General features: G+C 39.2%; 1 protein-coding gene and 1 long non-coding RNA gene across 3 annotated transcripts in view; one reads left to right on the top strand and one right to left on the bottom strand.

The window, feature by feature from the left end:
- Positions 1–13,115, bottom strand: part of LOC310687942 — a 234,265-nt gene that overhangs the window by 20,359 nt on the left and 200,791 nt on the right. The gene's annotated exons all lie outside the window — the stretch shown is intronic.
- LRRK2 (leucine rich repeat kinase 2) overlaps positions 1–13,115 on the top strand; it is a 77,449-nt gene that overhangs the window by 1,933 nt on the left and 62,401 nt on the right. Inside the window, exons 3-5 of one of the 2 annotated variants that reach the window (XM_083463189.1) lie at positions 3,336–3,445; positions 10,252–10,340; positions 11,686–11,820. In XM_083463189.1, the coding sequence (XP_083319315.1) occupies positions 3,336–3,445; positions 10,252–10,340; positions 11,686–11,820 (334 nt within the window). The remainder of the gene's footprint in view (positions 1–3,335; positions 3,446–10,251; positions 10,341–11,685; positions 11,821–13,115) is intronic. The other variant, XM_083463190.1, reaches the window with a different exon arrangement.

The raw sequence follows: 13,115 nt of genomic DNA, 5'->3' as shown, positions 1-13,115 counted from the left end.
TCTCTCTGAAAGGCGCATGTGTGAGTTACTTGAAAATGGGGAAGCAAGAAAAAAACGTGCCATCCTGAAGACAAATTATTAGGCTCAACATAAGCATTCATCCTTAAGGGGCCCTAAGACTTGATGTTTCAGCTGCTAGTGCATGAGACTATTATGTCTACCCTTTGAAAATGAGAGTACTGCAAAAATAAGTGACTTGAATGTTCAAGTTCAGCCATCATTCCAGTTCCGTAAATCCAATTGACCTTGTCTTGAAGCTCTTCCCCTGGGGCATTTCTACCTTTTGTAAACCACCCTTTGATCCTTGAATGAAGGGCAATATAGAAATTTAATAAATAAAAATAATACATTTTAACAATTTGATGACTGGCAATGGTGTAACCCATGAAATTCTTGACATTATTTTCATGTTGGGAAAAATGTTAACTGTAAAATATGTGCTGCAGGTATAGACTTCAGCATGCTGTCTCATTTTGGTTAAGTTTAAAAGCAGCGCAAGTTGAAAAGAAATGAACCCATCTATTACTGGTATATGTCTTAAGATTTGCCCTGGATGTTCTAACAGGCTAGCTCACTTTAAAACAACAATGTGCAAAGTATTATTTGAAGGAGTTATTCAACTTTGCTTGATTTGCATGTATAATTTTATTTGAGATATGTAATTATAAGTATTTTCAAACAGCGTTCTTAGAAAACATGAATACAAAATAGTTAGAGACTAAATGTCAAGAAATTTACGTATCTTTTCCATCCGGCTGATATAAATGGTTTCTGCTTTAAGTGCACGACATATTGTATAATGAGCAGAGAATATCACACCTCAAGCAGTAATTTTAAATAAAGGAAACTGTTGGAATGCGAACCATACATTTTAAAAAGGAAATTATGTGGGTGTGTTTAGTTATAATAATATGAGTGTTTTTCAGGCAGAAATGAACAAGAAGGCAGCTGGCAGCCTCTATGTCCTATCAAGTCTGGTTCTGCTTTTGGGGGAGGATACCTGTGAAGATCTCTCCATGATTAAGTTATCATACACTCAAATAAGAAGTGATCCCCCCCCCCCCCCGTTCTGTTCAGGGTTTGATATGGATGCTTTGGACAAAGTTGATGATTATGGACTCTTTGCACTGCTGTGGCCTTTTTTCATCAGGGCAAATCAACATGCTAGTTTATTATTGGCTTCATGGCTGCAATACAAGCAGTGGCTTGTGCCGTAAAGCCAAATGTGCATCCTACACAATGCATTTCTGGAAATAAGCCATTTGCTTTGGTTTTATAAAATCTACCAAATCAAGTGGTTAAAGCTTTTCCTTCAAAGTGTGAGGGGAGGAGTTTTAAAGAATGTGGACGAGGAAATATTTGATCTTTGCACTCTTGGGGGGAAAAGTAGAATACAATGGACGCTTGGGTTGCAAACGTGATCCGTACGGGATGCACTTTCGCAACCCGGAGCATTGGTAATCTGCCTGAAATGGTAGATTCCATGATAATTCCTCCCATTTTGATTCTGCTGATTATTTGAAGTGGCTTTTAGTTATGTTGTCACTTGAGGAACAGGGCTGCCCTGAGGGCCCTTAAAATGAGCGCAAGGCATTTCTGGCAGCTCTTGTCTTTTCATGCTACTCTCCAAAAGCACTTGAAGCAACACTCCTAAGAGTGACTTTCCCCCTACTTACTAGTAGTTCCATGTTCAAAGCTTGGACTGTTGCTGGGTAGCAAAGCACCTGATGCTGCCGTCACTGCAAAGGATTGGATCAGGAGAGAAATAACAAGAAAAACTTGGGCCAATCTCATCATATTTTGTGCCTTGTTAACGTGTATGCTGCGTCCTATTAATTTGTTGGACTAGATGACCCTTGGGATCCCTTCCGACTGTACAATTCCATGATTCTAGGAAGTGAAAACCAATTTCAGATCCTCATGACAGTGTGTTTTATCTCTTGAAATTGACAGAAGGAGAAGTACCATATTTTTCGCTCCATAAGACACACTTTTTTCCTCCTAAAAAGTAAGGGGAAATGTGTGTGCGTCTTATGGAGCGAATGGCGCTTCGCAGAGAGGGAGAGCTGTGCAGCGCCCCTTCAGCGAAGCGGGAGGAGAAATGGAAGGGGCTCCGTTCTTTCGCTTTGCTGGAGAGGCGCTGCGCCGAGGAGATATTTTTTTTCTTGTTTTCCTCCTCTAAAAACTAGGTGCGTCTTCTAGAGCGAAAAATACGGTAATGTCCTTAGGTGATTTGCCTTTACTATCTTAATGCCTTTAGGGTAAACTAGAAGTTTATATTTCAGACCTCAGTTTCTGAATTTGACTAAATAAGTAATACAGTTAAAATGCAAATATGTACTTGTGTTGCGAATTGGTCACATGGCATGCATAAATTGGCAGGACGCCTCTGGAATCCTTTCAGATTACCACTTCGATGTTTACTCTGCAGAGATCTGACCTTTTAAGTGTGTATTATTCACAGCTGAAAGTATATTCCATGTAGTTTACCATTTAAATGGATATTCTTTGAACTGGAGTGATGTGGGCATTGCTTCCACATTGTCTGGACATGCAGTGCATTGATAACACATTAATACACAATGCCTATCTCACTATGTATGATGCATACATTATCAGTGAATTACCAAGCTGAAGTCTCTCTTATGGAAGCTTGAGTAGTGTTGGGAAATCCCTAAGCATGTGAATGAGGCTCCAAAGGTGTCTTGTGACAATAGCAGTAGCTGTCAACTTTTTTTGGACTGGCAGTTGGAATCAAATGCAGAATGAAAATACCCAAATTGTGCCATAGGAGGAAGTGTTTTTGTGTATGTGTATTTAAATAGCAATTGTGCATGTATATATGTGTGTGTGTGTGTGTGAGAGAGAGAGAGAGATAATATTTTTGAAGCAAAAAATCAATTAAAAATCCCCTCAAACCACTACAAGTTAAAAACTTGTAAACTAGTACAGTGGTACCTTGGGTTACATAGGCTTCAAGTTACAGACTCCGCTAACCCAGAAATAGTACCTCAGGTTAAGAACTTTGCTTCAGGATGAGAACAGAAATCATGCTCCGGCGGCGCGGCAGCAGCATGAGGCCCCATTAGCTAAAGTGGTGCTTCAGGTTAAGAACAGTTTCAGGTTAAGAACAGACCTACAGAACGATTTAAGTACTTAACCCGAGGTACCACTGTATCTCAATCTGAATAGTGTAATAGCATGTTTTGAAAGTTGGGCTAAATCTGCCATTGTAACAGTCCATCCTAAAAACTTTGTAGTTGTAAAGTCTTGTGATGGTGCAAAAAAGAGCTTGATGTGTGTTTTGAAAACTAGTTGTGTTTTTTGCTTTTAAGGTGGGATGGTCGCTTCTTTGCAAACTTATTGAAGTTTGCCCAGACACGCTTCATAACTTAGCAGCTCCTCAAGGTGTTGGGAAGGATTGGGAAGTGCTTGGTGTTCACCAGTAAGTACATTAATGTTATAAAAATAGTGTAATGTGTACAATTCAGTGTTTCCACAAAATGGAAATACATAGAAATTACTGTTATTACTGGAGAAATGTGATAGTCTTCTCTAAACCTTTGTTAACTATTTCAATTTCTGGGCAAAATCAAGCAAGCCTTACTTTTATCACAGTTTTGGGGCAAGAGTTGTGGGGGTTGGGGTCTTTTTTACCTAATAATTTCCCATTTGAGATTGTGGGGCTGTTCGCTAGGTTTGGAAAGAAACAAAATATGGAAAGAAATTCCTAGAGTGGTGTGCCATTTTAGCTTTCTAATGTATAAATGTATTGTTGTTTTTGGTTTGGTTTTATTCTTTTGTGGCAGGGTGACTTTAGTGTAAATGTTTATGTTATGTTTAAAAGCTGTTTATCACCTTGTGCATTTGTATTGTTTTAAAATATGTGTTTTGACAGAGTTCCCTGCAAGAATATTGATAACTTACACCAAAAACAAGTGAATAATAAATTGTCAATAACAGTTGGCAGAAGATTTGCTTCTTCTCCTTTGACTCAATAACCAAATGTATGAATCGTTCTCAGAAGAGAAGAAAGAACAGTTGTAAATATAATAAATTGGTGTTTAATTTTGCATGTTGTTAGTGTGGACCAGAATATAATATCTGATGTCAGGAATACCTGATTGTCTCAGCCTCACTATGTGAAAAACACAGGATTAGACATCTGCATTTTTTAATTTTCCACTGCCACCAATTCTCTCAGAATGTTTACAAAACCTGCTGGTAGCTAGTGTATTAAGTTTAGGTGTGAAGTGGATGCCAGCACTAGATATTTTAACTAAGATTGTTTTATTGAGTGGAAACTATGTACATAAGGAAGCAGCATTATTTATGTTAAGGTCTTAAAAGTTCTTGACAAGAGTTACTGTAGCCTCAAGACAATGTTGCTGACCCTAGCCTTTTAGTGGCTTTTACCTCAGGCCAAATTCCATTAACTTCCACCCTAGCCAATTACTCCCACAACCCAGTCTAGCTGCTGGAGACAGTCTGCCTCCTAAATTTCCTTCTCTGCTTGTACAGTGGTACCTCTAGTTGTAGACTTACTCCGTTTTGGGGTGCCGTTCGCACCCCAAAAAGTCCACAACTAGAGTGCCTCTTTCTGCACATGTGCGCGGCACGATTGAGCGCTTCTGTGCATGCACGTGGCGCACAGATTGCTTATGCGCATGTGCATGCCACGTTTGTAAGCTGAAAGTCCATAACAAGAGCGGAACACAACTTGAGGTACCACTGTACTGGCTGCTTGGACAGGTTAGGCCACTTGTGTAATCTCAGGAGAACTTTTCAGCCCAACTCAATCACCAGGTCTTTTTCAATCTTGACCACACAAATATTAACAACACACAAAGTATTAATATCCAGGCCTTAGCTATTCTCCTCAGTTTTTCTCTCTGCTCCCTCCTTCCTTTTTTATTATGAATTTATTTATGATTTTCAATTTTACACATTTCAATAATTTTATAATCATTTTAACATTTCAAAACTTGTCTTCCTTCCCCCTCTTTCTGCAGTTCCTTAAATTTATTTTTAATATTTTCAGCATATCCAAATTTACTCATTTGTTCATCTACTTTAAATATATACTTTTATAAAACTGCAGGTTATTACAATAATCCTGCCAATGTTCTTATCTGTTTACAATTTATTTGTAAATATTCAATAAACCATTTCCATTCTTTTATAAAAAAGTTGGTTATCTTGATTTCTTATTCTTCCGGTAAGTTTCGCCATTTCTGCATATTCCATAAATTTTTGTATTCATTCTTCCTTTGCTGGGACTTCTTCTTTCCATATCTGGGCAAGTAATGTTCTTGCCGCTGTAGTAGCGTACATAAATAAATTTCTATACAGTTTGGGCAGTTCTGTCCCTATAATCCCAAAAGGAAATTGCTCACTCCTTTCTCGTCAACTCCTTTCTGTTCCACCTCCTCAACTGCTTTTCCTTAACTGACAGTTGACTTCCCTGCGACATATAACTCCCAACTGACTGGACCTTCAGCCAGTCAGATTCTTCTCTTAACCACACCAGCCAGACTAAGAAGGTAAAGGACCCCTGCATGGTTAAGTCCAGTCAAAGGTGACTGTAGCGTTCTTCAGGCCCGAGGAAGCCTAAATTAACCTGATTCAGGACCCACTTAATAAAATCTGAGATTGGCTCCCTCTCTCCTCTGTTAGAACCAGTCACCAAAAACTGCTGCTACCCAAGGCTGTGGCATCTTAACACAAGGGGTCCTGCCCAGATGGAACCACTGTTCAGATTATATTCCCCTCCAGTTTATATCATTTTCCTTCCAACAAGCCATTGTACTGCTTATAGGATCTATGCATAAGCTTCAAAGAAGCAAATGGGTGGGGTATAAATATTTTATTACTATTATTAGGTTTCTTGCAGAGGAAATTGATTACAAATGTGTGAGGTTGGGTAAAGCTAATTTGGGCAACAACTTCTATAGCACAGAAGGGGCCTGGGTGGAAGGTTTGGAGAAGATGGGCTTTTTCTCATTACATTCTTAGTTTTTCCTAAGTGTCTCTAGCTTTTGATGAGTTTTTAGGGTGGTAATAAGTCCATCTTTCTTTCTTATGAGCTGAGTAAAAAATCATGGAAATGTGATATCAATGCTTATTTTGTCTATTGTGTATATTTGTATATTAGTATCAAGCGGATGACCTGGATATGCTAAAGGAAATCTTAAAAATGTACACGCAACAGCAGTGCTGTAAGATGATTAAAACTTTCAGAAAAATATCTGTCCCTTTTTAGAGAACAGAAACTTCTGTAACTGATGAATTTTTCATGAAAGCTTCTGCCATAATGAATGTGTTAGTCTTTAAGATGCCACAGGACTCTTGGATGTTTCTGTTGTAGAACTAGGCTAAATCTGCCCAGACAGCCTACCTTGTCCCTTGGGTCTGATGACTAATGTTGTGGTAAATAGTACCGTAACCATTTTCAAGGAGGAAAAAAAGTAAAGTCTCCTAGTTACTTTCTGAATATTTCAACATCTGTTTTGTCACAGAGCTTTCAGGAAGTAGGGGAGGTGAAAACATTTCACTTCTGTCTTTAAACAGCTTTTGAGGTTGTGAATACTGGGAGAGAGGTTTCCGCAATAAGTTTTACTGTTGATCTGTGTGTTTTTTACCCCACCTTCGTATTGGTAGCTGCTTCTTACTATATTAGTTCATAGGCTTACACATATTTCCTACTCCTAATTTTCATGACGTTTGTCCCTTGATAAACACAGAGTTGGAGTTACATGTGTGGAGTTCTGCCTATTAAATGGGGTGTTGCAGCATCTCGATTCTGCCTTCTTCCTGTACCCTTAAACAATCTGCCTTAGGTAGGTGGGTAACCATAGCAGCAAGTGAAATTATACTTGGGGATGAGGGGGGTTTGGCAAAAATCCCCCCTTCTGTTCACAGGGGCCTCTTCTGGGCTCAAGCCCTTTCATCGGCAGGAGGACACTTGGATCCAGCCAAAAATGTTTTGTAAGGTCACATAAATGTATACTTCTCCAGAAATCAAGAAGAAAATCCATCATTTGATAGACCTGTCAAACTGTAGCAGGTTAGCTCCTGTCCCCTCCTGCTGTTTCCAGCAAATGGTATTCAGACGCATACTAGCTACGGCCATGAAGGCAAAGCGTAACCATTGCGGCTGGTAGCCACTTATCTTCCATGAATTTCCCCAGTCCTTCTTAAAAATAATCAAACACTACTACTTTGGGAGTGAAATCTACAGTTTAACTCTGAATCTTCCAACACTCAGTTTCACTGGATAGCCCTGAGTTCAAGTGTTAATGAGAGGGAGAAAAACTTTTCTCAATCCATTTTCTCCACACCATGCATCATTTCATACAACTCTTTCTCCCCTTACTCACCTTTTCTCTAAACTAAAAAGCCGCAGATTTTGTAACCTTTCCTTATAAGGGAGTTGCTCCATTCTCTTGATCATTTTGGTTTCCTTTTCCCAAACCTTTTCCAGCTCTACAATACCCCTTTCTGAGGTGGGGTGATGAAAACCGTGCACAGTATTCAAAATGTGTTTACACCATATATTTGTATAATGGCTTTATGATACTGATGTTTTTATTTTCAGTTCCTTTCCTAATGATTCCTACCATGACACTTGCCTTTTTTGCAGCTTCCATGCACTGGCTCAACACCTTCATGGAGCTATATCTGACACTATACACTACAGTTCCAAGGTTTCACTAGTTTAGACCCCATGAGTGTTTGTGTGAAATCACAGTTTTTTTGTCCCAGTGTGCCAACACATTGAATTGCATTTGCCATTGAAGCGCATTGTCCATAAACCCTGTTTGGAGATATCCTTTTGGAACTCTTTACAATCTCTCTTCATTTTAACCACCCTGCATGATTTCGTATCATTGGCAAACTTGCCTATCTCAGTGGTCACCATTGACTCTAAATAATATACCGTTCTAAGCTGCATATGTGGCAGTACTTGAACACAGCATGTGCAACTGGGAAGATAAAAAATTCTGAAGATCGGTTGATCTTAAGGAATAACAATACAGTATATAATATAAAAGCAGATGTGACACATTAAGAAAATGGGGAACCCACCTGACACATTAAGGGAAGAATAAGATTGACAGCAAAGCCAGCTGTTCTCTGTGTGTTCGTGTTTATACACACATGTATAAACTGACACCAGGTAATTGCCTTGCTGCCTGCTAAAAATATTTTTGTTCAGTTCTATTTGATCCAAAAAATGACCACTGAGCATATACAGAGTAACTTTCATCACTAAGAATAGGTTGCCATTGTCATACTCTTAAAATTAATTATCTCCAGGGCAGACAGCAAGGATGTCACATAGATCTGAGCCGTCTTTCTTGTTAGAGATTAAGCACTGCTTGCCCTCCCTGGATTATATTCTGAGAGCAATCCATTTTTTCTCTTATGAAACTGACAGTGCTCCTACTTTCACTACTACCAAATGACATGAAAGAATTTCATATCTGACTATATCTTCTTATTTTTTTATCGCTGCACACAGTTGAATGTGGGATGAGTTGAAGGTATACAGCACTGCTACCTAAGACGTTGTATTCCATAGCCTGTGGAGCCATTCTAAAAGTTTGGAGGAAATTTGCCCTATCCCTTCATTTCTGCATATCTTTGAAGCTTATTTACATGCACTGAATGCAAAGCTAATAATTAGACCCTTTGGGGAAATATCACCCTGGTATGTGACAAGGTTTTAAGCTGATTTGAATCTTTCCTTGGAGTCTGTCAGTGCAGAGTTTAATGATACAAGGCGGTTGCACAGGAGACAGTTGTGCCTTGGAGTACCCTCTACAGCATAATAAATATTGACAATGCACCATGGCAGCTTAACAAGTATCACGCTTAATTAGTGTGTTAAGCTGAATCTTCCTTTCTAACTGTCTCAGACTTCTTCAACAACCGCTAAATCACTCTTCCTATAGTTAGTGCAAAAAGCTGAGGATGCTCTGTCTTATTGGCAGAAGTTCAACAGTGATTTGTAGTCATTGCAGAACCATGGATGTATCATGTAGAAGCTTTCAGCTGCATTACATTTCACCAGTGTACCATAAATATCTTACAAATACTTTGCTATATGAGCACCTCCATGCATTTGTATGTAAAGGGGCAGTGGTCAAGGTCATTTGGTCGTTGTTTGCCTATGAGCCTTGCTATATCCTCAGCAACAATGCCAGTCCCTTCAGCCAGAACTCATTTTGGTTCAAGTGTATGCACGGAGTGGGGAGAATACATAGCATCTTCCTCTGATAATCCAGGAGATCCTTATATATTTTATTACACTTGTATCCCATTCACATCCCCACCACCTCCAAGGACCTTAGGGCAGTTCTATCCCCTTTTCATTCTTGGAACGCTTTGAGGTAGGTTAGGCTGATTTGATAGTGCCTGGCCTAGGGCTTTTGAAATTCATGGCTGAGTATTTGAACTTTAGTCTCCCCAATCTAACACTCTAACCCAGGGCAGTCCAACACACAGTCCTCAAGCCCTTTTTTAGCAGCTCTTGGCAACATTTCATGCCCCTTACCCTCCTGTGAAGTGCTGGATTTTGGCAAGGAGGTGCAAGGGCTCTGACAGGGTCCTAGAGTCCTCCATCCTCTTTCCCTAAGCCTAGTTCGTGCTTTCTCAGCTTTGGGAAGGAAGTGGAAGGGTTCTAGGACCCTGTCAGAGCCTCACACCTCCTTCTCAAAGCCTGGCTCCTCACTTATCCAGCTTTGGAAAGGCAGTATGAGGGTGTGTGTGTCAAATTTTGACTGCGCTCCCCCCACCTCTGCACAACAAGGCAGTGTGCAGCCTGTGGGTTATGTGTCAAAGTATTTTTGGATCCCATTTGGTCTGAAAAGTTGGGCTGCCCTGCTTTAATCAATTTGGCTCCCTTTGATTATTTGGGTGATGTGAGAGGGTCCCTAGAGATCTGAATGCTCAGTATAGAGGCCAGATATTTGATGACAGCCACCTGATATAGATAGTGAGATTTGTGTACATCTGGATATTCATCCATGTCGTGATATTCATTCAGATTCCATTAGTTAGTTGTGTCTTTTGAAGCATATATCCATCTCAATTGGTAGTTATTCATTGTTGCACTCAACTAGAGCAACTAGAAGCATGTCATGTGATTTTTATTAACTGATGTGGAAGGAAAGTACTAGCTTTCTTGAAACCTAACTTGAGTGTTTTATTCTGGTATCAAGTTCATTTTTTCTGTTTCCACTTCAGGCACATTCTTAAGATGCTTAAAAACCACAATGTGAACATACACCTTTCAACAGTTGGCCTCAAAGCATTAAATATGCTTCTCTCTTCAGGTACTGCCTTTTTCAAATGTTACAATTGCTTAGGGTTAGAATACTGTACAGAATGCTGCCAGTCTTGCATTTACCTTAACCTTTTACCTTTACCTTACCTTTAACAATTGGTGCTGGTGGCTGTTTAATCTAGATTGCATTAGTTAATGCATAAGTACCTCCTATCCCAGGAGAAAAAAAGTGTGTATGTGTGCCATCAGTATCCTATTCCTGGATTGAGCAGGCAGCTGTTCTAGTGTGGCAGAAGCTGTTCAAACATAGAACCAGAAGCATAATTGAAAATGGCACAAAACTCTTCCATCATTCTCCAACAATTATCTGTGGAAGCAGGGAGGTAAGCAGCCACCCACTTTATGCTCTTAAGAGGGTGGGAGAGATTGATTGTTAAATCACATTTCGGCATGAAACGAAGGTGTCTCCCTTCCTAGTAAAAGGATTCAAATTATTTTACATCATGAGAATTCTGGTCCTCAAAGCAAGCATGTTACCTGTTACTTTGCTGAGGGACACAAGCTTTACTTGTATTTTTTGCACAGCGGTAACACAATCATGTTTTTTGCTTGGATCTTGCATTGCCTATTATCAAATTATATGGATGCAGAAAATGTGTAAAACGGCTGCTAACACTTTTACTTTTGAGGACATTGCCATTTTTTATGATAACGGTAATGGATTGACAGTAGGATTAAGGATTAATGCTGTTCTAGTACAATATTTATTTGGTAGTACGTAGGCATGGGGAAGAAATTCAATTCAGTTTGCGTGTAATGGTGAATTTATGTAATCCATATACAGTGCTGTAAAATAATTCACACTTCTCATAATTTTCCAATGCCAAGCATTATGCACAAAAGTGTGTATACCAGGTTAAAGTGTGTGTGTAATTGCATATGTTAGTGAAAATTACATACAAAATGCATTACAGTATGGGAAATTGCTTTACAAAAATATGTGTACAGGCAAAATTGCACACAAAAATGTGTTTATCAGGAGAAATGTGCACTAAAATGGTGATAAATTATCCTATTTTTGTTTTGAATCACAAACTGATGTGGAAATGTGGAGGACTGAATTTAAGATTGGAAGAATCTGACAAATTGCCCATTCCTAGTAGGAAGTCCCATCAAATGCAGTGGGTTGTACTTCCATTGTACATAAACATGCACCAGGTTGTTGTGTAATTTAGGCATGCAATCTACATGCATACCTGGGAGTAAGTCCCACTGAATCTTTGTGGCTTATTTTTGACAATCCAATTCTGAGATAATGTATTTTTAAAGTGGTTTGTGACTGCAGAAAAATAATAATTGGTAAACCTGCAACTTCCCTCCCCCCCCATTTGTAGATGTAATAACACTTCTTCTCTTGGAGGAAGGAACAGACGTATTTTTACTGATATTTGATGCCATGGACACATTTTCTGATAATGAGGAGATCCAGAAATACGGATGTAAAGCTTTGCACGTGCTTCTTGAAAAAGGTAAATCATAAGAACAGGTATTTTTGCTCTTCAAGTTCTTGGTGTTGCCTAATGAAACAGGAAATATGTTTGTGAAATAAGGTGTTCCGGAAGAAAATACTTTGTAGTTAAATTTTCAGCTGAATCATTTAAATTACCCATTTTCCAAGCACTATTTTGGAAAATAAAGTGACAGCAGTAGTTCTGGATGGGTAGCAATGATAACCTGCAATTGTAAGCTGCTGCTTAGAAGAAGAGTTGATTAGCCAAGGTTATATTGATTAAAGAAACCACCTCTTCCTAAGATTGACAGCCGCAGGACTGTGTGGATATCTGCATCATCACTGGTGCAGGGAGCTACAGACTGTCCAGTAAATAAGGACACATATCCCAGATCACTTGATGTTGAATTGGTACCTTTATAGGCTTTAATTAACCTGTCTGTCTACTGATTGGTGTCAAAGCAGATCCCACCATTCCTTTAAATACATTCCTTGCCCTGCCAAGCACTGGAAAACCCAAGGTATAAAAGAGGTGCTATGCAGTTGCCTTTAGTGCTCCTTTGCTTGTGTCTGGAAAACTTTGTGACTGCTGTGGCCAGCTGCAAATCTTCTGTGACACAGCAGCAGGAGTGGTAATGGCATATGGTCAATACACAAATGCTGTATCTGGATCACGGGCATCTCTTGGATCTTGTGGCAGAGCTTGGCCTGTTAAGCATCCACCCACAATTTTTGTGAATTTAACATTTAGTTAATAGCACCAAAAACTGATCAGTTCATGCCGAAAAATCTATTTTAACCTTGGAAATCCTCTTCTGAAAATGGTACAGTTTTGTTTTTTAAAAAAATCATTTTCTGTAAGCAGATCGAAGTCAAAAAACTTGTTTGATGCCAAAAAGGTGTTACACATTATTCTTTCCACAATTTGCCATGTACAGTAGGGATTTCAGAACTTCCTAGTAGACTTTTATTTTTAAAATCTAATTTTCTTTGGAGATTGTCTATCTACTATCCTTTAATTATACAACAGTCCAAAGACCTTTGTGTCTGACTTGTGTTTTGTTTGGAAGACGATAATAAAAAGAAAATTGTATAAAGTTGGTTCATCGGTAAGGACTGCAACTCAGCGGTAGAGTGCGTGCTTAGCACACACAAGGCCCCAGGTACAATATCCAGAATCTTTAGGTAGGTCTAGGAGGGACCTTGGTCTGAAAACGTGGAAAACCGCTTCTAATGCACAATACTGAGCTAGATGGACCAGTGGTCCGACTCCGTATATGGCAGTTTCCTGTGTTCTGTGTTCAAAAGCCTCCT

Source organism: Podarcis liolepis (assembly GCF_965112155.1).
Source record: "Podarcis liolepis genome assembly, chromosome: 10".
Taxonomy (NCBI): Eukaryota; Metazoa; Chordata; class Lepidosauria; order Squamata; family Lacertidae; genus Podarcis; species Podarcis liolepis.
Note: the sequence above shows the minus strand (reverse complement) of the source record. Positions and strands in the feature narration are given on the sequence as shown.